This window comes from Synchiropus splendidus, chromosome 6 (assembly GCF_027744825.2).
Source record: "Synchiropus splendidus isolate RoL2022-P1 chromosome 6, RoL_Sspl_1.0, whole genome shotgun sequence".
Classification (NCBI taxonomy): Eukaryota; Metazoa; Chordata; class Actinopteri; order Syngnathiformes; family Callionymidae; genus Synchiropus; species Synchiropus splendidus.
Genome location: NC_071339.1, coordinates 20,075,107 through 20,102,866, shown reverse-complemented (window position 1 = coordinate 20,102,866; position 27,760 = coordinate 20,075,107). Strand labels below are relative to the sequence as shown.

At 43.7% G+C, this 27,760-nt stretch overlaps 1 protein-coding gene across 1 annotated transcript; it reads right to left on the bottom strand.

The window, feature by feature from the left end:
- Positions 1 to 214: 214 nt before the first annotated feature.
- Positions 215 to 21,794, bottom strand: cbfa2t2 (CBFA2/RUNX1 partner transcriptional co-repressor 2). Its single transcript, XM_053868602.1, has 11 exons — positions 20,955 to 21,794; positions 9,130 to 9,288; positions 8,818 to 9,059; positions 8,657 to 8,746; positions 5,994 to 6,178; positions 5,649 to 5,902; positions 4,069 to 4,154; positions 3,788 to 3,980; positions 2,356 to 2,424; positions 2,045 to 2,235; positions 215 to 1,867 (listed from the first exon to the last, which is right to left on the bottom strand). Exons 2-11 carry the CDS (start codon positions 9,260 to 9,262, stop codon positions 1,547 to 1,549), a joined length of 1,764 nt encoding a protein of 587 aa, XP_053724577.1. The 5' UTR covers positions 9,263 to 9,288; positions 20,955 to 21,794; the 3' UTR covers positions 215 to 1,546.
- Between the last annotated feature and the right edge of the window lie 5,966 nt (positions 21,795 to 27,760).

The window sequence follows — 27,760 nt, the reverse complement described above, 5'->3', positions numbered from 1 at the left end:
TAAAAATAAATACATAAATAGAACGCTGAAGTGTCCAGTCCAGGTTATATTAGTAAATATAAAATGTCTGAAACTCTGCTGTGGAGACTGCTTTCCTTTGGATAGCAAACAACTGAATTTCAGTGCACTATAAATTAGTATTCAGTTTGATTTCCAGTTTAAAGCTTTTACAGGCCACAAAAAATTATTGATGAAAACAATGCTGCTTCAAAAATAATATTTCTATTTCTTTATTTCATTTTTCATGACAATATCTTTCCATATGAAGCAATGCATCATAAAAGAAGAGAAAAAAGGGGTGAGGAAAGAGGGGAGGCAGAAACGTGGCTCACAAAATAAAGTCATTCTCTCATATTTTTCTTTACAAAGTATTTTACAACAATAATAGACAGCAACACTGGGCCTCGACGATCCGGGCAGGCGACTTGGACTTTACTTTCTGGGTTGTTGTTGTTTTTGTTTTTTTCAGTTGTTGGAGGAGTAGCGGAGAAGTGATGGTCTGCACACATGCAGTGACAGACGTGGGTGAATGAAAGGTGTGAGGCCCAGTGCTCCGGGTGAAACAGCAGAGGACAAGGAAACACATAACTGTGGCGGCTTTACAAACACTATTTTGAGCTCCTGAGATTCGGATTGGATCCAGCACCGAGGCCAACATATCATTTCTGTTCCGAGTTACATGAGTCACTTTCCTGACCAAATCCCAACATCCACACTGCATTGTGTGATGCAATAGTTTACTCTCAAAATGAAAGTAACAATGACAAAAAAAGGATTCTCCAAAAAAATGTTGGCGCTGAAAGTATACCAGGAAAATAGACTGAATCCTTAAAGTATATTGAATTAAAATTGTTTGAAAAATGTGTGGTTTTTTACCATTGAATTAAAAAGAAATGCAAATGAAAGCTGCAAGTTAAAATATGCTTCAAAATGAGCTTTTCCCAATTTAAATGCAGCGGTGTGGACGTGGCCTCGTCCAGCATGGAGGACGCCGTCCTCTCGTTCGCAGGAACATTTATGGACAAAATACTTTGGTGATGCAGAACACTTGAGACACCTGAACATTTTTAAATATTGCTCTCAATGATCTTTACACATGTCACATGACCTGATGGCGAGTAAATATTGACGTACACAAGAGGCCGGAGCGTTGCGCCTCCGCTTGTCTATCTCAGATCTATACACAAAGTGATGATGCAGGCGTGAAATCTCAGTTTTTCCTCTCAGAACTTCCTGCAGACGCCGTTAAATGAAAATCTTTCTTTTTTTTGTTTTTTTTTTGCTCCCTCTTGTCGCCGATCCAAGATGGAGGGTTTTGGAAGAAGCTGAACACGTTTCCATCTGTTGGGGAGATCTGTTCATCCGTGGATGCTTTTCGAGACGCGTCCTTCAATTCTGTGCCAAAGCCAGAGTCCCAGTTGACATATCACTCAGTCGGCCATAATCTGTCGTTGCCTATCTGCCAAAGATTATGACGGGAAAGCTGTTATCCTAACTTAACCCACAAAAATAGTTTCCTCTCGCCGCTCAAAGAGTTAAACTCGTATTAGTGTCCGTTGGCTTCGTGAGCCGACGCCGGGGTGGAGGGGGTGGAGGAGCGGGACGCCACGGAAGCCTTCTCCCCACCAGGGCTAGACACTGAAGCCACGCTGTCGGGGGCTTTGACGACGGCGGGCGAGGCCCCGGCCGCTGCGCCGGCGGCCCCCCGGGCTGAGGCGATGGCGGGCTTGGGCTGAGCCTGGAGTCCCGGGCTGCAGATGAGGTGATGTCTCTCCCAGTCTTTGTGCTGGCAGAAGGAGCCGCAGTAGCGGGCGGCGTTGCAGCCGCTGCACGTCTCGCTGGCTTTACGGCCGCAGTTCCAGCAACACTGAAGGAGAGATTCACAATCACTGCCTGGTTTTCCACATCTTACATTGCTGTAACATTATGACCACCAGTCAACAAAAAGAACAGCAATTATTTGGATGCCAGTCAATTTAAAAACGGTAAACTAAACTCTCAAAATACATTGCTACGTGGGTTACTATACGTGTGCGTCGCTCACCTCGCTGGAGTCCTCCTGTTCATTGATGACCTGGATGGCGTCTTCCTGCGCCTTCCTCTTCGCCTCCGCCAGAGTCTTCTCCATCTTCGCTCTCTCTGCGGCGATCATCTCAAACGCCTTCTGCTCGGCCTCCGCTACAGCTTTCTGGACCTCGTCCATGGCCTGGCGCTTGACCTCGTTCACAGCTTCCTCTGCACCAAGAGAAGGACTCGGATGTTAATATGAATATGTGCGTTCACCAGAACCACGTTGACTTAAAGCAATGGTAAATCTGCTTCAGACATTTTTGTCATATGGTAATATGTTCTCACCAGCTTTCCTCCAGATCTCATCCGTAACATACGCGGAGCCTGGACGTGGGGCAAAGTCGCGCTGGGACTCTACGAGAGAACGTACATGTGTAAGTTGTATGGGAAACACAAATCATACAAAAACGGAAAAAAGGGATGAGGTTAGTGTGCAAGAACATCGGCACCATGCGCTGAGTAGTTAAAGAAAAAACTGACTAAACTTAAATTTAAGTGGATCGATGAAGCAAATTCCTAGATTCTTTTTAAATCCACAGATCAATTTTTATTTAGTGGGGAAAATGGAATTTGGCAGATGAGGTTAACGCTAATTTATTTCAAAGAAAAATATGTTTTTCACTACTGGTGTTTTTTACCGATCAGATTCTGATTTCTTGAGTTCCATCTCCATGTCAATGTAGCTAGCCACTCAGTCACTGAAGCGAGTTCACATATCTTGGGGATAATAGCAAAGTTATTGTTGTTTACTTGCGCTGATCTCAGATCTGACAGCAAGGGAAAGGAATGTGTTTGGCTCAGAACAAACTGCAGACCAACAAGCTGTGTCAACATTCTGTCTGGCGCTCAGCCCTCCCTCCCTGTCTTTCTGCTCCTCACAGAAATCTGCTTCTGCGACGCAGCCGCTCGGTCAATCCTCTCTTCACCGATCTGAAATCTTGTTCTCAATTCCTCGCAACACATTCCTGCTTCTTCTTTTTTTTTTTTACATCCTCCTTGACCAAACAGGGTTTCCACAACCGTCGCATCCCCCCACTGCAGTCATCCTGGGCTCAGGCAGCCAGGCGGCCTTCCCAGCTGGAGGCCCAGATGGCGCTCTGCAGAGTCAGCCAGCTCTGGGTCTCTGAGCCTGCAGGATGGCAGCACGGCCGTTCTGCGGCCGATATGGCCGCGGCCAGTCCTGGCACCTGTCTGTGACGACGGACCAGCAGGGGAACAGCAAGGCTGGCACTTGCAGAGAACACTGCCAGTACACAACAGACTGAGGGCCACGCTCGCACTTTGACATGTGACTCACTTGTGCTTCTATTTAGGTCCACTAGGAGGTGCACGCAGAGGACCGGAACTCTAATCCTGATCGATTATTTCAAAAATATATTATATACAATAAGTTTTACTTTCCACTGATTTAAAAGAACTGCCCTAAAATTTTAGTAATTCATTTGTTAAAATACGGAAGGGTGCTAAAAAGAATTTGGTTACCAAGCCAAGACTAACACGACAACAGAATTAAAAAAAATAATAATCCAACATACATAGGAGACTAACCTCACTCACTATTTTGGTTGGATTCAATGAAAATAAATTAATTATTTGCAAAAAAAAGTAATATATATCATTACATAGATTACTATTATTACGACGAATAACATAAATATTATATGAAATATTATAAAAGATAAATCAAAACAAAGTGAATCGGGAGAAACTTTATTACCTGTCTCTGCAGAGTGCGGGCTGTGTGTTTTAGAAAAAGGTGCAGCGCCCGATCCTCCTTTGCGAGGGTCTTCCTGCTCGCTAGAACGCCGTCGCCAGTAGTTGAGCTCTTCGCGATCCGACTCCTGACAGCGCCGGAGAACGCTGACCGACCGCCGCGTCTTTTCCACCATGTCCACGATGGAGTTCAACACCTGGATGGGATGGGAAAGTGTTTCATTTGGCTATGCTGTAACCCAGCGATCACAATGTTGCAGCGTGGATGTCCAGCTGAACACTCACATGGTCCAGATGCCTCCATTCATCAGCCCACTCTCTGTCTGTCAGTCTGTGGTCCACCGGCTCCTCGCGGTAGCCGCCATTAGTGCCTGATGAAAACACACCAAGAAATTAATGACTATTGTGAGAGAAACCACATTAATATGATTGTTATTGGAGTGGGGGAAAAAAAGTGTGTTCTTAAATCAACCAGGAAGTGGGTGAAAAAAAAAATCTCTGGATTGGATAAAAGGAAAGATGATGCCAAATAGTGAGCAAGAAAGAGGGGAAGAGAAAAGTACGAAAAAAGCGTTGATTCAAAACAGACGTCCAGTACTGAGAGCCTGAACACATCTGGAAGTCAGCTGTCAACCGCACACACACACACCAGATTCTCCCAGTGTGCCTCCCCTTCTGGAGCTCACAGCATTCCAGTAGGGAGACACTCAGGCTGAGTGGAGTGGCTCCACTTCTAAACACAACCAGCCGTTCTGACACTGACTGCAGACCATGAAAAACACATGGGCGCGCACGCACACGCACACACACACACACACAGACTCAGCAAACCGCAATCTTAAAATTGGGTAAAAAACGGCCAACAAGAAGCCACATGTACACAGGCCCTACTGAGGAGCATAATTATTCTCAGCACACACACACACACACACATGCTATCCTTCCTCTAACCCTCCCTGAGACTCCTGCTTCTCATCAGTGTTCATCAGTTCAAAGCCACGAGTGTGTGGACTGATGTGTTTATGTGTGTGTAGCTCTGTGTGTGCGCGCCTTGTGAGTTAAGTGGCGGCAGGCGGTCGGGAGGCTGTCAGACAAGGGGACTAAGACCTCATAAACACGGCACTTCCAGCATGAACGTATCAAGGTGCGTTCACACTACTTTCAGGATCAATCCAGCTGATTGACTCTTCGTGGCAGTTATGGCAAGTGCAGCGCCTCAGCATTAAAAATGTTTAGCGCGCTGCTAATCTAGACATTTGGTTTCGCTACTTCTGTTCGGTATTTTAAAACTTTCTTGATACGGAAACTGTCTTTACTCCTCCTTCAGTCACTGAACATAGTTCATTTCAAACAGTCGCTTTGTGACACAAGTTTGTGTCAATTGCAGTCATTCATTGCCCAAACATATTCACTGTAATAAGAACCACTTGGCGGGAATGGTAAGCAAACAGAAACGTGCAAAACGTCTTTGCATTTTATTGACATTAAAAGCGCTCAAAATATGCGCGTATCGGCAGCTCCGCCAACGGAACCGATCTCCTGGGGCAGCAGCTGAGAGTGGCGGTGGTGTCGGAACATCATACACACGAATGAAAACAGTACATTTTGAGCGCTTTAATGTCAATAACAGATGTGAGGTGTGATTCAAGTTCAGAACATTGCCCAGTTTGTTTCATGAGTATGGACACCATTTTCAAAAATAGTCTAAAAGTGATCCTCATGCACCACTGACCTTTCTACGGCGCAAACAGCACCACTGAACTCGCGGCTAATAGACCGGTGCGGCTTATGTGTAAACTTAGAGGGTGCGGCTAATATTCCTGTGCGCTCTATAGTCCTGAATATACGGTAGTCAGGTTCATTACCGGGTAGTCTCGGCCGGTCCTTGAGCTCTCGGATCTCGAGCATGCGCTGACTGTGCTCTCGGTGAAGTATGTGTGGCGATGCGATGTCATCCAGGGCGTAGTGCTGCAGGGGCGGAGGGGTCGGGTGAAGCTGAGCGCTGAGTGACAACGGGTGGGCCGGGCTGTGGCGGGGAGCGGGGCTGATGGTACAAATCCGTTTAGCAGCCGGCTCCATGGCAGCAGGTGGGCGTTCGTGAAAGCCGTTCTCTTTTCCCCTGCAGAAAAGATTTTTTTCAGTGTTAGCCTTGGGACGGCAGCTGTGATGTGCGGCGCGGGGCGCTCCCGCGTATTCGCGGCTCATCAGACCTGCTGGGGCTGTGTCTTTTGGTCCCGGCATCGCTGGGCTCCATCAGCAGCTCCGAGGAGTCTGGAGAGGAAGCCAGCGTGGTGCTGAGCAGGAGATGCTCGTGCTGCGACAGGTACTGAGCTGGAGTCTGCTTGGCTGCTCGTGCACAATGGAGCAGCTCTCTCTGCAGCAGGGGGAGGTTCGCCTGCGAAGACATTGTTGTGTTAGGAAAGCTGAAAACAAACTAATACGCATTAGCATGCGGAGAAGTGTTGTGTTTGTGTCGATGTCTGGCTGCAGAAGGTTCTTTTTTTTTTCAGGTCAGATGTTGGGATCAAGCTGAATTTATAGACCTGAAACAGAAATTCTGACACTCATCTGCCTCTATTTTCGTTTCTTTTCTTCCTCTAATCCACAACAGACTTCCGCGTGTTTGCAATTACCGCACTTCCGCACCCTTCCCGAGTAAATAGATACAGTCAGGACCGGTGCCTCATCTCATCCTACTTCTGCTCATCTCACCTGAGCTTGGGCTTTCTAGCACCTTCATTAGCTTCTGTATGATCCACTGCCCATCTTAATCCCCTGCGGCCCTTGCGAGTGGACACATGTGCTGCGTGTCAGCGGAGCAGAGAGGTCTCTCGGGTTCAGCGAGGCGGATGCGAGATTGGCGGCGCCTCAGCAGCTGAATGCTCTTAATGGGACAGCGGCTCCATATGGCACACTGGAGCTCATAAAAGGGAAGGGAACAGTTTATAGACATGTTTCACACTTCCGCGTTCCCACTTTTCCCTCTCATAGCTCCTCATCCACCTCTCTTGAGTTTCTTTCGCCCCGTCGCTCGGTCCCATCTGTCTCCTAAACTTTCTATTTTCCGAAAGAAACACCAGGCCCAAGGAGTTTGGAATGAAGTTCGGAGTGCTCCACCCTCCCGTAATAAATTACAGGGAGGGAACAGAGGTTTCTTGTCTCGGCTGTGTCGGACAGACAGATGGAGTGGCTCCAAAAGGTGAGCAAGTGAGAGGTAAGAGGGTGGAAAAAGAACAGATTTGGACTGCTGGAACTTCCAGACTGAGATTTATGTGAGGGGAGCACCGAAAACGTATACTCTTACAGTCAAGCTCTGCTACAAAGACGCTCGAGAGCCTGTTAAACACACACACACACGCTCATCTGTTGCTTGTCAAGTGCACACACAAATCTTGATGGGCACTTCAATGTTGGAGAAGAAGTTTATCCAATTAAATTGTATACAGATGCTCATTCCTATACAACTACTGTGTTGCATCACAGATGGAGGGGCTCATTTTATCATGGACCATCAGCTCCTAATACAGATGAACATCAATTAAATGTCACTGTTTATTATAACCTGAGGAGGCAGCGATATCTGACGGTTAAATAATATATATATATACATATATATATATATATATATATATATATCTTCATAAACACAGGATCAGTTTCCAACCTCGTGTTCAGGAAATGTTGCAGGGACAAGGAACAGATGATTCAATTTTGGTGGAGCTGAGATAGAGCATGGGTGAAAATCTCAGTCTCAGGGGTCTCAAACTGATCCACAAAGAGGCTGCGGTGGGTGCAGGTTTTTGGTCCAACCCATCTAAACCTAAGAGTCTTCAGACTCCCATGGAAAGGTGTCAGGTGTTCTTGTCCTCAGACCAGTCTCTGTTTCAAGAGCACATTTTAAAGGTTGTGATCTCGTCTTGGAATCTAGTTTGAGGAGCACTATTTGACTATTGAGAGCCACATAAAAAACCTACCTAATGGACCAGATTTGGCCCCCAGGCGCTGAGTTTGATACCCGAGTCTGAGATAATTTTTTTTCTAACCACCTGCCATGACATTGAGCTCATTGTTATTGTTACAGAAGGATAATAAATCTGGTTGAAAACATAACAACAATATAAGGGTAATCTGGCTTGGAGTGATATAAGGAAATTCAAGCATCTTGAACGGATCATATTTGCTTTTGGAGAAGATAGATTTGCTTACGATAGATGGACGGTTTGTGATGACAACTCTACATCTGCCTCAGCCGCTCAAAGATGTATTTTATATTGTAATCGTTTGCACGTCATGTGAATAAGTCGTCTGACTCAACATGATTCAAGAGTCCAGACCACCGTCCTGTGTTACTGCTTGATCTAGTTTGGAGTGATCATTCATGGCATTTTTGGCAGCGGACACATGTCTGCATGTGTACTGACCCGTTTTTATCAAGGCCAGCATTTGCTTGGTCGGAAATCTGATCCAGAATTCTCTATTGGAACAGCACAACAGCTTTTATGAATTGGACATGTCTTTTGTATAGAGGACAGAAGGGGGTACATGCTCTCAAAACTTCAAAAGTGAGAGAGGTTAATGCTTTTGATGGTGTTGCGTTTCTTTGACCTTTAACCTTACATTGCTGCAAGCAAGTCTTGATAAGACACTTTGCCAGATCACCCTGTAAATCCCCCAAAATGTCTCCGTATCCAGTGCCCTTGGTCAGTACTGGCTGTGCCATGTGGCAGGCGCGTGGTGTTCCAGTCGTCCTTTAGGTCCATGCTGCAGCTGTCCATGTATATATTTGGACTTTACGGTTATAAATGCAACTGACAAATTTAGCTGGGGAGGGGTGACATGTGAATAGAGGAAGTAGACAACAAAGCAAACATACCTTGAGAAAAGGAATCACAAATGGTCGGAGGGGAAAGTTGGTGGCCTCCTGAAGCCTCGAGTGAAACTCTTCAATCGTGACGGTTGAGTTCTAAAAGACGGGAGATTGGTTGGCGCTAATACTTTAGTCGTGATGCTGGGAACCTTAAAATCTTCACTCACAACAAGAGCCAGGACTAGGCTTCGGACGTTATCGCCGATCTCGGGAGAGATGTCGTTCCCAAACTGCTGCAACGTGGTCAGGAAACGCTTCAGCTTGCTAAGCTGGCGAGCGCCGCAGGTGGCCGGCAGCTGCTGGTTGGCTAGTGATGAGGAAGAGGAAGAGGACGGTCCGTTGCTATAGCGCTGCGGCGGAGATGGCACTGCGTTCAGGGTGGGTGGGGAATGATGATTCCCGTTGGTTACTGGAGATGAAAGACATGTTTTAGATCAAGAAGAAGCGAAAACTCAAGCTAAGAAGTAGAAGACACGTACGAGCTGTGGTGGAGAAGGAGGCCGGACGAGGCCCACTGGGATTGACGGACGGGAGGGGTGGCATAGTGGAGATGGTGCTGCTGCTGGGAGCTGATCTGGAATGAGTCTTAGCATCCACAGGAGAACCGGGCATGGCAGGTCTCTTCTTCTCTCTACTGTCTGCGGGGAAGACAATGGAGTCAAAAGCGGCACACAAACACATTTCGAATTAAAACATTAAAGCAGCAGTCTGAGAAACCCAACACCGCCAGCAAAAACAAATTAGAAACATGTTTAAAACTTTCCCTGGCCGGCCTGGTTTCTTAACCAAATGCAGACATTGTTGAGCTATAGTTTCAAAAGAAAACAAAAAAGCCACTTTACATTATAACAAAACACAAACAGCTCGACCAGCTCAACCACCATGTGCCGCCCTCCTCCCCCTATCAAAGAGCCAGATGTCTAAAGTTTAGCCCCTCACTCTTAACTATTCACATCACTAACAGAAGAAGTTTAAAGAATGCCATTGTCTGGCTGAAGAATGCCGCGCAGAAGAGGGGCTGAGAAAGAAAGGAGAGGCGGGCAGGAGAAAGGGCCGGGGCTATTTCACGCTTTACTAACAAGATCGGCAAAGCTTTTGAATGTTAAACGCAACTTTCAATATGCTATTGCGCCTGAATGAGACCACCAGATAAGGGGCACGGCGAGGGTGCCGTGGAGGGGTGGATGTGGGATCAGAAACGCCCTTTGTCTCTGTGAGAGCCGTGAAAGCTGCGCCCTTCTCTATTTAGAGTGGATCAGACTTTTCTAACTGCTTCAGGAATTGACGATTAATAGACAAGCATGATCCGACGGGTCACAGGTCAACAGAGAGCAGCTTTTTCAATGCGGGTTTATGGTTTTAGGGCTTTGATTTAATGGGCTCCTTTTTTCTCAGATATGAACTCAGCTCATACGTCAGCCTCAAGGGACAGCTTCGTAGAAAAAAAGGATTTTAAATTTGACTTGGTTTTATGATATAATAGAAGTAAAATCTGAGATAATGAATGTAAAACATGCAGCTGAGAAGTCAAAAAATGTTTTCATCGGAGTGAAAATGTCACTGAAACACTTTTCTCCTCTCACTAATCATCACTAAACATCCGCTTGAACTCTTCTTAAATCCATTCATGTTTTATCAAGCCATCCGCCACGTCTGGAGCTTGTTTACATGGCTTCGACTGTTTTTTGTTATCAGACTCTCTGTCATTCTTCCTCAGCGCTGCTGCCTGCCGTCACTCCACCTGTGCCGCCACACGGAGGGCAGGAAGGACGGATCTGCAGCGACATTTGGGTTGTGGTAACCACAACACACCCGGCCTGCCAGCGCGCGGCAGGAAGCGGCACTCTGATCTCCCTTCCCTCCGTCCGTATGGCCAGGAAATTAGACTGACATCTCAATAATAGACTCGATGGGGAGTGTGGACTCGGTGTCAAAACTTTTCGTGGCTTCAACTGAACAGAATCTGTTAAATATGTTAAGTTTGTGACATGTTTTCTATCATTATGACCGAATAAACAACCGTTTGATTCTATTTCATCAAATAGTATTGCCTTTTTTTACTCCCCTCGTCGAGGTAAGTGTTTAGCACTGAGCGGTATCTGCTCTTGTTCTGACTAATTGAGACGCATGGAAAACCATACTGCACATGCGTCTTGCTGCATGTTCTACTTCAGCACTGAGCCTTGTAATCAGACTGCAGCTGTGTTCACGCAATCTTAAGATTCGCCAGAGGTAAAAACAAGTGACATCAGGTGTGTCTATACGCCGCTCGCAGCCCGTGGAGAATTCACTCTGCTTGTCAATTAGACAGCGAACGTAACTGGATGACTTCATCTGGCTTGCGAGGACACCTGAGTCCAGCGTGCGCGGCCATTGGTCTCTCAGAGGAGACATGAAAACACTCTCGGCTCGGACAAATGTTGACGTGAGTATTTAATCCAGGATATTTGTTGGCATAAGATACCACCTGTTATTCAGGAACAAAAGAACGCGAGCTAGCTTACCTCAGCATGGAAACACTAGATGTGCGCCGCAAATTATTAAAATCGTCTCGGAGTTAATGTTTGGTAAAATATTTACTGAGCACGAGCTGTTTGAAGTTAATATTGTTGTGTAGCGTTTGTTGTCACATGGCGATCAGCGCAGCTCACGGCGCCGCAGCATCTGCGTTGCTAGCCAGGTGTTCCCTGTTTGTTCGGCTTCAGGTGACGCTCGTTTGCATTTAAACATTCAATTGGGTTTCATTGCCTCAGACTGCAGGTGATGAGACGCCGAAGTGATAACAGCTCAGCTGTGACTTCTGGCAAACCAAGAAAAATAAAGTCCCCGAACTTCTGGAAATAAACTCAACTTTATGTGATTGACAGATGACGGATTGATTTACTGTTCTAGTCATCTCTGAGGGGGCTTGGTAGTGAGGGGTCGGCATCTGCCATTGAACAAGTGTGTGTGTTCGGCGTGCGGCACTGTTATCTCTCTCCAATCATTTGAGATGAAGTGAGAGGAGATGCATCACAGGCCTGTCGCATTTATCAGAGCCTGACATTTGTGCAATGTTTTAAATATGCCGGGCTCAAGAGCGTGCACTGACACAGAGCAAAGGCTTCTGGCATGTGTCCGGCCGAGTCAGATACAACCCGAGCCAGGACAAGATAAGGTTACCCAAGAAAGTTCTGCCCTTAAAATGGAGAAATGATGAGTTAAAATGAGAAAACGCAGTCAAGTTGTAGAAAACGGAACTGGTCAAGCCGGCGAGAATCTTTTTTTTCTATGGTGGCAGCTCAACAGTAGCATCAAGAACACTTGAGAGACAATGAATTTTAGCTAAATTAAAAGGCAAAAAGAGGCCAAGCTAAGCATCCCCACATGAGCCCCTCCTCTGGCTCCTCCTCCCAAATACGGATCTAATCGGCCAAGAGCCGGCCAGCTGGGACCGTCAACAGTCACCTGTGAGCGAAGATGTGGGGGCAGGGGAGAACCACCCCCTCCGCCCCAAATCAGGAGGAGGGGGAGGAGGAAGGAGGAGGCACGAGGCGACTCAATGCGAGCAAGTGGACTTAAATGTCGAGCAGACAAAGGCTGCACCTGGTCCCTGTCCATCCACACACACCACCACAATACAGCACACATCTGTTCCTCTTTCCATTGCACCCTGGTGACCTCCACACACACGGACCCACACGGATCGCCGCAGTGACACTCTGAAGACTGAGTTTGCTTGTTGTTATAACCTCACAGGGAGACGACAAGTTCAATGACTGAAGCATTTTAGAGGTTTCTCAAGCATGTGTCGGCATGGTGTCCGATTTCATCGAATCAATAGACACACGTCTCCTCCACTTTATTCAATTAGCTTCATTTATGCTATTGCTCTCTGGGGTGCTGCCTTCATCTATGAGCTCATTACTTTCCCAAGGACACATCCCCGCTTGACCTCTTCATGATGATTTCACTGAAAACTTTTTTATGTTCGTGGTCCTCAATTAATGTTATATGATTTGAATGACATTTTCTACTTGTATATGTTATCAAATATGTTAGTACTGATGTAGTAGCTCTCTATATGTTATTGAATATGAAGTACTGATGTAGTAGCTCAGCACCAAAATAAAATGTAGCTGCCTCCATAATGAAAAGAAACAAGGACGACAGATGTGATAGTGAGTGAACTATAGTCCACTAACTGCATATGAAAAATCCTGCACCACTTGGCAGCGACTCGTCTTGAATAACAAACTTCATCCACAGACCCTTCATAGTGGGGTCTTCTGGAAAGACAAACACGTGTTCCTCTACCTCACAGTTGTCATCTGGCGCAATTTATACAGCACAACGTGTTATTGATCCCATGATCCTTTGCGATCAAGTTTTTCGTGATGCCAGTTTTAATGACGCAGTGAGATGTGCAGGCAAAAGGAACATGGAAAAGCATTAAAGGAGGATAAATTCATCACAAAGATGGTTGTCAGACGGAGCACCAGGCTGTTTCTCTTGGCTCTCAGCATCAGCGTCCAGTGACGTTGACTGGATAGTTGGACAGAACCCAACGCCAACACAATGCTGCTCATTTGTCTGGGGAGGTGGCAAACTTGACTGCAATAAGGAATTTCCAAATAAAGAACTACATAAGTGGACTTGGCAAGAAGGGGGGTGGAGGTGAACCAAGGGACATTGGAAGACATGGATGTGACTGCGCTGACCGCAGCTCCTTCTGACGGAGCGTCGGAGAAAAGCCCTTGCGTAACCTCGCCAGCTCCGCGAGGCAATTACAAAAACACAGAGTAGTAAAGAGACGCAGGATGGAAATGTACTTAGTGGACAAGAGTGAAGGGGGAGACGAACGGGCAGACAGACGTCAATTAATAAACCTTGAATAAGCCGTAACAAAATAATGTTTAGAGACAGAGGTTTAAGGAGAGGTTGGACTGAGCAGTGGGTTTTCAGTTGACTATCATGTTCAGCTGTCGGTTTGTCCTTTGTTCGAAATGTGACTTCTTTTCACCGTCCTTATGATTCATTTTCAAAATAATGAGTAGAACACAAGCTTTCTCAGTCATGGCAAATATGTTTTTAAAAGTTTCCAGTTACCTGTCCTTTTCATTCGTTCAGTTCTTACACTTTGTATAAGTCAGCTTATTTAGGTCCAATAAAACATTCTTTCTCTGGGCTACATCTTCCTCTTCCTATTTCTCTCCTTGCTTTGTTCATATATTTCTCCTTTGATCTTCCTATAACATGGACCAAACCATCACCTCTTGTATGAGATCATAGATAACTTGAAGTGTCAAGAGTCTCCCACAATGCTCTTAATTCAGTCCACGCCGACAACACATTTTTGTGACAATGACGTCAAAATGGTCATTAACATTCTGACCATTAAAGCTGTTGTTTTTCACACGCATGACTCCAGACTCCAGCAATCTGGAACATTTCCGCCGATCAGCTGTGCATGCAATTATACCAGTCGTAGCATCAGAACAAAGTCCTAAGTTCTTTCGCACGTGTGTTTCCAAAGGTTCTGTTGGAATCATCTGGCCAATGTTGAAATCAGGTGGAAAGTAGATTCAGCAGAATTCCTTCCTCCCTAATCGCGGCAGCAAAGACTCCAAAAACTGTTGGTGAGTGGGCAGCTGACATCTTTTCTATTGAGTGACAAGCACAAATAAAAGCAGAGGGCGTATGAGAGACATGTCAAATGGAAAATGTCCAAAAGGCATGAAGGGGGAAGTCTCCATGCCAAATAGATGAGTGACATTCCAGGAACAGAACAACAATTGTGATGTCACTGCAACTTTGCCGCACTTCTCTGTAAATGCCATCCTGAAACTACACAAGACGCAAATATTTTAATATAGTAGTCCACGGTATAGTGTAGTATAGTGAAAAGATACACATTTATTGAGTGTTTTTTTTCATCATTTATTGTTTAATTCTTCTATTAATTTGATATCTACAAGAAATACGATATATAGTCTTCAAAATGAATACATGTACATTTATTTAAATTCTAAATGAAATATTTTAAGGTAGTATGTCAACTATTTCACACACACTTTCCAAAGTTGTTTTTCTTTATTGGTCAAATAATTTCCGATTATTGTATTTCATTAAAACTTTAAAAGACGATTTAAGGTATGCCATGTCACCTCTGTGATGTTGAGTGTTCCAGGTGTTGTCATTCAGGGACAGTCCTTCTGGCAGCAACACACACACACACACCTGTGAAGCAACCAGCCAGAGGCGCAAACACACAATAAATGTGACAGAAGTGGAGAAAGGTACCCCGTAAACACACGGAAGTGCCTTCCCTCACGCCTTTTTTACGCAGGCTAGAGAAGATTATCTGCCTATCTGGTTACGACCTTTCTCACCTCTCCGTAGATAAACTGTGAACCTGCCTGCCAATCATCATTTCACACACAGATTGACTGTTAAGTCCCATTAAAAAAAATCCACTCTTATTTTCAACTTTCAAGTCGCCCAGTGGATGAAATTGAACTGGAAGCAGACACAAGTAGATGTGTATCATCGCACTGGCCTGGGAGATTGAGACCTGATAGGTCAGGATTACATTAAATCCAGACAATCAAATGAAAGCTAAACCAGGATGAGCACTGACTTACCTCGGCTCTATACTTGGACAGGTACACAAAAAGGAGCAGGCAAGCTCCACAATAAGGAAGTCCAAGGAGTCCATAAAACAGAATACAAGCTCTGAACAAAGTGGCTTGTTTCAGACCAGGTGTCAGAGGCCGCAAGAGCCAACTGTCCCAGCTTGGAGTCACACCAGATGTTGCCAGATGTCACACCCACCAGCCGCTCTGAACACGTTTCAACACACGTTTCCAAACAAGCCAGCACAATGAGCCACTGCTGAATACCAAGCCGGAGTGGGAGTTTCTCAAACATTAATCAATAATAAAAAAAACAACTTTGATGCCACTACAGTGTGAATTTTCCAGACTATTGGTCCACTGGTTCCACTAGTCCTGCGACTTCGAAAATCGCACATGATCACACGTGGTTTATTCTCTCAACAACAGGAAAACTGGACACAATTATAGTGGTGTCTCAAAATGGAAAAAAATCAGAAAGAAACATCACAATGACCAAATGATGGGAACACGGCTGCTGCTCAAGGAACTAAAGCTTGCGTGTGCTGCCTGGAAATCTTAAGTGACGGACCAGGAGAGAGGGGCAGCGGATCAGTCTTGTTTATTAACTTCTTCAAATTAAAAGTTCGTAAGTTGACCATTATCAGTGCAAGAGATGTCAGACACCCCCACACTTCTTGGCTACCTTCCCTTCCACATCACAAGCAATGAATGCAAATGACTTGGCGGGTGGACCTTCGATGTTTCACCGGTTCATATAGCGGATTTTGTAAAATACATTTCCCTAGACTATGTGACACAGTCCAGTGCGGCCCATCTTTTTAATATGTTTTCTATTCTTCATGGTGCATTTTCTGACTGGTCTGACCTACTCTCTCAGTGATATCTACTCCATAAAATACAGTATGTCAGACTAAGTGGGAAATTTAAGTGAAAAAAATGTTTTTTTAAAAGCGCAGATTAGAGATAAAGTGGAAAAAAAGAGAAACTGTACTTTCACGTGTGCACTTGACTTAATCAATGATGCAATGGTAGTCATCACAACATTGTGGTGACAATTTGAGTGTCCATTTACGTTACTGTCAACTGTAGAAGTGACATTCTTCATTGTTGTTGTTGTTGTGACTGTTCTATAGCGCTGGATGCTTGTGTTCGGAACATCAGACTATGTCAGTTCTATCAGTCTATCAGTTTCACATTGGGGTCAAATTGTGACGGTGGGAGACCTCAGCAAGATGTTAGTAGCTTAACTACCAAAAATTCTGTGAGCAGGGATTGTCAGCAGTTTTCTGTAACAAAAGATTTAGGAGGATGATGGTCAACAGCCATTGCCACGCTTGTGATGCAGGGTCCTCATCCGTGGTACAACAGCATCAGGAGGCATGCTGATCTGCTATGCTGCTTTCTCCTAGCAAAGGGGATGTTTTTGGTTTTGTTTTTCTCGATGGAAAGTCGAAAAGTATTTAAAGGGAACATGGTCGAATGAAAGACTTCAATGCACCCGCAGTGAAAATAAACAAGGTTGCTGACAATGCTGTTGTTTTCAGCTGTTACAATACACCGTGTCAAAATGTGCCAGATAGAAACCGACAGCTCGACATCTCTACAGTAGATTTAAAACACCCAGCACCACAATGGCTCCTCTGGCTTCCTGATTTAGTCCATTTCACATTTAATCCTTCAGTTGTGGAAGCAGCTCTGGTCCATAAACAACATTTATCTGGTTCACATTTCACACTTCAGGCTTTGGGACACACACAAAATAAAAGCTATCCCCTTCACAGATGTCTAATCTGTTAACCTGGTTTTTGGAGGATGCTATAAATCCACAGCAGTTCTGTCGGAATGATCCGAAAAGTCCTTTAACAGAGCTGTAGGCGGCTTAGCACAGCTGTACCAGAGAGGGAGACAGATAAGTGAGACAAAGACTGCAGCTGTGCTCAACACAATGTGAAAAATGAGGCACAGGTTTTGGGTAGAAGACAGGAGTATTTATGCCAGAGTGTAGGCAGAGCCGTGTTTTGTTGTCTGAGCGTGGACTGTAAAGTCAGTCTGGGTTTGATGGACAATAAACACGTCTTCTGCAAGGGAGACTTTGAACAGAAGCACATGTTGTAGCATTGTAATATTTTGAGGAAAATAGATGGGTTTTCCATCTCGCCGAGGAAATATAGAGTAGAATAACTTCGACAGTAAAATCACAGAGTGAGTGTGCACCACCCATTTCTTATCCACCCACACAACTCTTGAAATTCTCCTGGGTTTTACTCTTGTTTGTTGACTACAGGGTCTTGCAACAAAATGTGACATAGCACCCGTATTTTGCTCATTTAAGAGTAGGAAAACTCAAAAGACTTTAATATCACTGAGTTATATAGCTAATGGTTAGTCTATAGGAGGTTTTCCAGACATGTATCGCTTGGACGGGAGTTAAGGAGCTGCAGAAAGTGGTAGATAAGATAACAAGCAAGCAAACAATGTGGTAACGGTTAGCGGTTTAAATCGATCTGTGTCAATCCAAAATCCGCCTCAAAACACTTCATCATCACGCAGGTTACAAACACCCCTCCTTTAAAAGGCAGAAAAAGTAAATAGCTTTTACATAATTTATTATCTGTTGACTTTAGCAGCCAATTTATCTCAATTGAAAGCGCAACTCTGGAATTCAATTGAGGTCACTCCAGGGCCTTTAAACGTGCTACTGATAGGCGTCTCTCTCTCTCAGGGAAGATAAAGGTCCTGTCTAGGGGTCGGGGAGAGGGTCGCTTCGGGCGGCCCAAGGGTCACAAGACCCCTGCAATAGACCTCTGACTTCTGCACCTCCACAACAGAGGCGGCTCATACGATGTCATTGAGCAGGGAGAGGCAGGAGGCAGGTGCTTTGATGCGCACAGACACAGATTGGTCTCTGATCACCACGAGGAGCTGCGAGGGGATGCTTCTGTTGAGAGACCATTTCATGTCCAAGCAAGAGTGGACACATTAGTCCTTTCACTTGAACCCCCCTGGGGCCAGATATCACACTCGTCGCCACTGGAACTAATAGAGCACTTCCTGGAGCCCGTTTTTGAAAGCAGCTGCTCCATTTTGCACCGCTGTGTTTGTGTGTGCTGGAGAAAAAGGGGGTCATTCTGTGCATGAATCCTTCAGATAATAAGGATCGTGGTGGTCCTTTTCCTTGCATTTATTACTTGAAGGAGATACACTCACAGCTGCGAGTGTGGTCGTGAGGATAAGAGAAGCTGCAGGCGAGCAGACTAAATGACTCTGAGACACCTGGAGCACACATGCGTCCTCAGACACAACCCTGTGTTTATCGAGAGATGGATCAACCTCGCAGCCTTGATCTCAGCGCACATTCACATGCAGATACACGGCGTCTGCTGTCAGTGGGGTGACAGTTTCCAGCAGACCAGACCGGGGTCTCTGGCTTGAGACTGCGCAGCCGACAGTCAGTCGCTCCTATCTCCCTGATGACTGCTATGGCCCGAAGTGACACAAGCCAGGTCCCTCTGGCTCTGACTCGCACACCTCCTCCGAAATGCACACGCAAACAACTTGAACAATGAAACGTTTTGATTTTTCGGCCCAAACCGTTTCACCTCTCGTCATGCCGCAGTGCGATGCTGTCACCTTTGCCACCACTCTTCTCTATCTAAAGATTAAAAACAAGTCATTCCAAATGGCCACACCCTTCAGTTATCAACAAGACAGCACAATTGTTGTTGTATGTGATGGCATGACCTACTGTGTATTCCATGTATGAAGGGAAAACAGCAGCATCATTTTTTTTACATTGATGTAACGGAGAACATCAATGAGAATAAAGTGAAAATGAAGAAAACAGCTAAGCATTGCTCCAGTGGAATCACAATTTTTTTGCCAATTATGACAAGAAAGCATAAAAATAAAGGGAAAATGCAAGCGGTGCACCTAACACGAGGTTCACAAAAAAAGCACAGGTGGACTAACATGAATTGCACCTCAGAAAATGGTAATGTTTTACCAGGAAGACTGTTTAAGAAATTAATACAATGGTTTAAATAGTAGAAGCACATCAGACCGACGTAGCTGAGGTCCAAAAATGTGATGTCGTGTATTGACATTTCCGACTGAATCTCCCAATAAGTGGACTTGGAGGTAAACTTCCAGTCATGAAGCTAGTTTCACTTGTGCATTCTTCAACAGACAGATCAGTGAGTTATCTACAAAACATGACGCTAGAATCATCCAATGATCTCTCAGGACAAAAAGCGATGATCATACTGAGGTTTTATACTGGGTTTTAAAGGTCTGAACAGCTATCCAAGCGTTTGGTCTTGCTTGTGTTTGATGGTGTTTACTTCCGTAACACATCCAAGTGCTGTCTAGTCTTGCTGGGCTTCAGGTCGATGATGCTTGACTCCCTCTCCATTACTTGGTGCAGAAGTACCCTTCAAACTCTGTCAGGCATCTCCACTGGGTTCCCTCAAATCAGAGACTTGAGCGCAGCAACTCTCTTGCAGGAGCAGCATGAAAGACACACGGTGCTGCTTTTCCCTCCTCTCCCCATATGTCAGGGATACTGTACAACAGATGCACACGTCTTCTTTACCTACTTTCTTCTGCTCTGCTTGCCATGTGGAAAAACTGATTACTCCCTGAGTAAATGACAGCTGAGAGAGATAAAGCCCGTTCACACATGGAGCCAGTTACAGTGCCAAGGTTTGTTTATCCAGTTGAAGTAGCAGTGTTTGAAGTTAATGTACGGATCATGTTTTTTAAACAGACATATCCCAGATGAGCGTCCTAGGTGCCAGGTATTAAAGGAAATATGGTGAATACAGTACACATCTTGTTGCAGTGGAACAGTCACTGGTCCAATTTTGAGCTTCCATTATGCATATTTAGGATTAGCTAGGATACGCATAAAGTCAATGACTTTATTAAGTGAAGTACTCCTGTGCTATTTTTATGGTTATGTTGCTGTATAAAAATGAAAATGCACCTTTTGGTCTATATTATGATGGTGTCAAAGCCACTATTGGTAGATGTGTCAACTACGGCTTCATATTACTGCAATATTTGATTTTCAAACAGATATTCAGATCACGACCGGCGATAACAGAACACAATAAATTCAATGGAATATAAGAATTGATTACATTGTCTTAACCTTTTGACAGTATTTTGTAAATGATTAGAATATCAGGACACAGTTTAAGTGATGAAACGTATTGAGTCCAGAAAAAAATATTAAAGTGTTTTATAACAGGAAAAAAAATCTAATGATTTTTCCAACACAATCTAAAACTGTCTTAAAAACATGGTTTATGGTTTAAATAACGCCAAGCAAAAATCCAAACAACCAATAAGAATGAAATGGCAAACAATTTGAAGTTGATAGAAGTGCAGTTTGCAGTTAAATAAAGGCTTCCAAGCTTGGTGCCCAATATGGAGACTACTTGAAGAGTATTACATAGGAGGTCTTTTTGAAGGATTTGGGAGCCATGTAATAATGCGAATACAGTCCATATGGCAGTGGAAGTGGATTTTTGTGTGAGTTGGTAACAGAAGCAGGCAGACAAATTAATTCCAGCCTCCCTCAAGGATGAAGAGATAAAGAAGAGAGGATGAGGAACCATCTGCACACTGCAGCGAAGGGGGATTTAAGATGCCTGCAACACACCACCAACACTTCTCTTCCCTACCTTCTCTCTAGTAGAGTCCACACCGGTGAGAAAGTCAGCTGCTGCTGCTGCGGTGCTGGGGTTTCTTCTTCTTCTTCTTCTCTCCTTTTGTGTCTCTGCGCCTTCATATGTCAGGCATGTGTTTGCATTCCCACATATGCGCTCTCCAGTTCGGGGGAAGGCCAGAGCCAGATGGCACCCAGATGGAGCGCAAAATAAATAGAAAAAAAAAAGACGTGGTGAAGTAGAGCGCTTCCCTCAGTGAAGGTTCTTGACTTCCACGTCTTTCTCCGGGTAATGTCGCTCTTGTTCTTCTCTGACTTGACTTTGTTTTCCTTGGTGAAAGTCGACGTTCCCCTCCGCGAGCTTGCGTCTTGCGCGTCTGCGGCTCCGGCAGTGTCTGACCCTCCAAGCCTCCTCCGTCGCTGCTGCTCCTCTCAAGCTCCGCCCAGAATTTCCCACACACACACTGCCCTCTCCTCTGTTTTTATGTGACGTCACGCCTCCCTCTTGCACACACACACACACACACATTCCCTCAGCGGCCAGGCCTCCACTCCTGACTGTCCCCATTCACAGGCAGTGGCCCCTCAATTAACATAACTAATTGCTTTGGCACCCAAAGGCTAAACAAGAAGCTGTGCCAGGAGGTTTGTATGGCAGGGATGGATAGATAGATAGATAGATAGATAGATAGATAGATAGATAGATAGATAGATAGATGGACAGATGGATGGATAGATAGATAGATAGATAGATAGATAGATGGACAGATGGATGGATAGATAGATAGATAGATAGATAGATAGATAGATAGATAGACCGACGGATGGACAGATAAATAGATAGCTAGATAGATAGATAGATAGACGGACGGACGGACGGATAGATCGATAGATAGATGATAGATAGATAGATAGATAGACGGACGGATGGACAGATCGATAGATAGATAGATAGATAGACCGACGGATGGACAGATAAATAGATAGATAGATAGATAGATAGATAGATGGACGGATGGACAGATCGATAGATAGATAGACGGACGGATGGACAGATCGATAGATAGATAGATAGATAGATAGATAGATAGATGGACGGATGGACAGATCGATAGATAGATGATAGATAGATAGATAGACGGACGGATGGACAGATCGATAGATAGATAGATAGATAGATAGATAGATAGACCGACGGATGGACAGATAAATAGATAGATAGATAGATAGACCGACGGATGGACAGATAGATGATAGATAGATAGATAGACGGACGGATGGACAGATCGATAGATCGATCGATAGATAGATAGATAGATAGATAGATAGATAGATAGATAGATAGACCGACGGATGGACAGATAGATAGATAGATAGACCGACGGATGGACAGATAGATAGATAGATAGATAGACCGACAGATGGATAGATAGATAGATAGATGGACAGATGGATAGATAGATAGGTAGACAGACGGACGGATGGACAGATAGATAGATAGATAGATAGACCGACGGATGGACAGATAGATAGATCGATCGACCGACAGACAGACAGACAGACAGACAGACAGACAGACAGACAGACAGACAGACAGACAGATAGATAGATAGATAGATAGATAGATAGATAGATAGATAGATAGATAGATAGATAGATAGATAGATAGATAGATGGACGGACGGACGGACGGACAGACGGACAGACAGACATTTTTCTTGAAAAGCTAAATGGAAAATGTTAAGTTTTCCTTTCATAGTAAAGTACGGGATGATTGCTCTTCACTGTATTAGATGCAACTAGAAACAGAAAGATGAGTATATTTTCAAGAGGCAAGACGCACTCTTGTTGATGCTGAACTCCAGCTCAGTGGGTCTGACACCCCAAGTTTTGAATTTTACGGCCCTTTCTAAAGAGGGCTATCAAGATCTCCCTCCTCCCTACAGCCTCACCCCCTTTTCCATTGATGCCCTTTGTCTCAGCTCCTTAATGCAGCTCTGCCTCGTCTGCCAGCTCATCTCAGGGCCACTTGAGGAGCTCTAAAAAGAGCCATTCTAGTCGTCTGTTACGGCCCTCTTATCCTCCGCTCTCCATCGTCACTGAGTTAAACTTAAATCACCGTCCTGATTTATGGTCGGACCGGAGCACGGGAGAGCGGCCCAGATAAAGGAGCTCGGCGGGGATTCACTCCCGTCATGATTCCACTTGTTTACCTCCCTCACAATATACACAAGCTCCAATTAAAAAAGAAAATCAAGTGAGGGTTAATCAGATTTGTTTTAACTGCACCTATTAGAGGGAATCCAGCAACACAAACACTCGCTTTGAAATAAATACTGCAGCAGAAAGATATACAGTAATTACACAAGCTAATGCTAACAAACCGGTTTATTATTGATTTATACACATTTGTTGCAAAATATTCATTCAAACTGTTTTACAAAAAAAAAACAATCAGTGATTATATTGATTCAAATTCAGTAAATTGTTTGTGGAGAAACCTTTCATTCTCAAATATGTTTTTTTTATTTCAATGCTTGCATTAAATACCTTTTAAATTTGTTTTTTTTTTACTTAGAAATAAGTGTTTCCAGACACTTATTCTGGCATTTTTATTTCATATTTATGAATAAAAATAAACGTGTTTTTCCAACTCAAGTAAAAAAAATATATAGTTATAAAAGTTATTTTCATTGCTTCGATTTTAATATTGTGCATATATATATATATATATATATATATATATATATATATATATATATATATATATATATTTTATTTTTTTTTTATTTTATTTATTTATTTTTTTTTTTTTCAGTAATGGAAAGCCATTTTTTTTATTTTACACAAAGGTATTGCAGACATTGAGCAAAATGTTCTACATACCGTTTTAAAAAAATAACTTTGTTATGTTATGCTGTATTATTATTTTGTGATGAGTCGTCAAAAAAGTGGAATTGGGATAAATAATCTCCACAATAACCTCCGCTCCCCCCCTTCCACCCCTCCACACAGACCGGCTCTATTCAGAGGGCATCTGGTCATCCAGCCGGCTCAGAGGCAGCGCCAGGTGGCTGTGAGAGGATGAAGAGCAGGAGGAGGAGGTGGAGGAGGAGGGGGAGGAGGGGGAGGAGGGGTAATGGATGCAGAAAAAAAGAGGAAGACCTTCCATCTGAGCCTACTGTAATCCAGATTGTGTGACGGTGGGACCTGTAATTGACACAACTGATGCTCAAAGGTTAGAGAACGAGTGATCGAGTGATGATACTGTACAGTAAGTGGAGTGCCCAACACCCACGTCTAAGTGCACTCCCTTGTTTGCAAGGAGAGACAGGAAATAGACAGCTGAATTTATGTTCAAATAAATTAAAAGCCATTGTGCTTCAGCTACCTTCTTATCCTCATTACAGATCACCCCATCAACAGCCAACATCATGGTCCATGGAGATTTCGCTCTAACCCATCACTCCAACAGCAGCTAAAGCTAAAGACACTAACCTGAGAAGAAAAAAATCTCTAGACCTGCACTTCACTCCATTCAAGTCACACCTGTCTCCTCTCTTTTTTTCTCGCTCTCATGTGTTTACTTTTAAAATAAAATGACTTCAATTCGTTTTTATTATTCGTTATTTACTATAAATAATATATATTCTTAATTCGGTTTGGGCAGTTTTGCTAACAACTTCATACATTTGAGAACTTGAGGTTGAGCTAAATATTAATATTGTTTTAGATGCACAAAGGAATTGAAAAATGAAATTGAAATGATTCACATATTAGGTCTGAACCCAAAGGTCACATTTGGACATTTTGTTTTTGTGCTTAGAAAACATATGCAGACAATAATGCTTCCCAAATTACGTGATTTTTCATTCAAAGTGGGGGCACAGAGCCTGAGAGGTCATCAAAGAGTCAACTCGGATCATTCAGGTAGCAGAGCAGTAGCTGCATTTCCTCTCCCTGCTTTAACAATACGTAAACTTCCTACCCTGAAACACTTTGAAGTGTCCAGGCCCTCCGTGCACGCCGTCCATCTCTGAAAAATATTGCCAAAAAAGGCGATGGATGAACCCAAGCCCCAAAGTATCGCGGCTGTAATGGAAATCCGACAGGCTGCATGTATACGTGCTGCACGGCTGCCACAGCTGTTTGCTATTGTGTACATGTGTGAGAGATGAAGAGAGAACAAGAGCGCGGGCGGCATCTGTTTCTGTTCACACACTCTGGCCCCAAACTTGAAGAAAACATCGCTGTTCTTTTTTGGAGAGGGAAAACAAGAGGAGTTTTTGATTGGGTGAACAACCTCATGACGTAACTTTTAACAACACTAACAAATGCATATACAGTTGTCACGCTCTGATGCAATCGCGCCTGCAAACAGCATTTTAATTGTCAACAAATGACATGCATTCACCTTTAACACCGTCTTTACACCCCTGCTGTGCCGCATGCATGTGCTCCTGGTAAAAGTGTGCGATTATCATGACAATACATGCTGATTTAGCCCGTCTGAGGCCGCACAAGTGGAGGCAGCGGTGAGAATGCGTCAATAAAACAGGGCACACTGTGGCTTTTTAACTCACGTCAGCTTTTGCAACGAACACAGCTTGAAGGACAACAAGAGCAACTGAAAAAAATACTCAGCTAATTCAGGGGTAAAATGAGAATTTAGGGCCCGTGTGAGATGTTAAATAACCTGGGAAAGCATTAAAAATGAGTCAGTATAAGAAACACTTGACTTCTGGTGAAGTGAAACAGCATGAAAAGAGTTTGGCCTCCTGTATATTAATGCTGTTTATGTGCGTCACGTTTGCCATTTCTGAACGCTGCAGTAATGAGAGCGAAGCAGAGCTAAGTCACCACCAAAGCCGCACTAAATGTTTGAAATGACTAGCTAGCTGAACTGCAGGTCTAATTCGACCTCACACCAAAGGGCTACACCCAACAATAGAACCAGAGCTTTGGTTAGAGGGCGAAGTGACGCCTGGCAGAGGTTACATACAGAGAGATTTACATTGAATGGGTTGAATAATAACAATGAAGAGGTAATAATGCTGAATGAGTTGAAACATTCCACCTGGTGAAAGGTTAAAGATAAACAAGATTTCATTTGAATATCTTGGATCAAGCGTGATGGTGTTTCATGTCGCAATGCACCGGTAGATGACAGGTTCACAGACACCACACATTTATCTCACTAGAAAGAATAAAGTTATAGAGCAGTTTTCATTAGGTTTTGGGATTCCAGAGGCTGTAGTTATTAACTTTTTGACTTCATGTGTTGAATGCACAGTTGTGAACGTGTTTGAAGCCCTCTGATGACAGGTTGTGCATTTTCTAAGTTGAAACAGTTAGACGTGTCAGGGTTTTTAAAAGCTAATGTTCGCCCAGTGTGTGCAAATCCACCCTCCAGTCGCCTCAAAATAATCAATTATTTGGGCTGAAGTAAAGCATTATAATCAAGTAAAGGTACTACCAGCGTATCGAGGACATTAACTGGAAAGAAAGTATAAAGTGTCTTGTTCAGAACTACACAAAAGTTGTTGTGTTACTTTCGGGAACGTGTTGTCTTGCGCGGTTTAAATGTTCATTTTTCATGCAGTTAATTTTGGGCTGAAAAGAACGAACAAAATAGAAAAAAAAATGAATCAGGGTGCCAATTTAAATAGAATATTATGTTTTTCACCTACTCATGCAAACTAGGAGCAAAGGACCAACCAAATAAACTGCATTCAATGTATCCATAAATTTGGTCAGGAACCTCCAAAAAATGCTCCAGCAAATTATTTTAAATAAAAATATGTATTTTTTTTTATTATAAATTTTGCTCCCATTCATGGAATCCATTTTGAAAACAAAATGTAATTTTTGTTTTATTTATTTATTTGTCTTTTCAAAACAAAAATTAAATGAACAAATGATTCTCAGAACCTTTAAAGCAAAGTGTTTTGACTGTAAGTCAAAAAACAATGAGGATAAAACTGCCATTGCAGATGCTTTATCTCTAGTGACACGTGGAGTTACTGATGCACTCTCACGATCCATACATCATACATCAGCTTTATTATAAGAAATAACATCCCAAATATTCAGTTTCATGGATGAGAGTGCATTATGCTTCTCCAATAAAGCTCTATAGTTGGAAGTACTGAGATTAAATTGAATAACCACGTGTCATCCGTCTGTGTATCTGATGTCGTCTGTTGGTAAACTCATCATATTGTTCCTATTTTTCCCATCCGACCTCTTCATTAACGTCTCCCTGTCTGTCTTACCAGTATGCCCCCTTCAATTTTTCCCTCTCTCTCCACCATATCTTCACTTTTCACATCCCTGGTGTCGACTAATCTGATGCAGCCACTGATCTTCCACAGCCATATTTTTCCATTACATCTCCTGGAGTATATTTATTTAATCGGAGACGCCTCATTTCCCAGGTCATGTCCGTCTGGAGGAGCAGTCCGAGATCAAATTAGAAAATTCTTTAGGATAATCAAAGTGGAGGCTATATTCTCTGGCCTCAGATAAATGATAGGGTCACATAAACAAAAAACAGATATGACTGCATGCGTTTGGTTCTGGTATAGACTTTTTGGCGCGGAAAAGATGAGATTCCCAGAACATCACCCTCCTGCTTCTATTCCCGCCGCTGTAAACACATAGGAAAGAGAAAGAGAAGAAGAAAACCCTCTGAATCAATTCTTCCTCTTTAGTTAAATGGTAGTTTAGGAATCCACAAAATAGTTCTGGTGAGTGAGGCGGCCCAATGGATCGGCCAGTTCACAAACACGCTGATGCCACAGACGACTCTTCGGAGCTTTG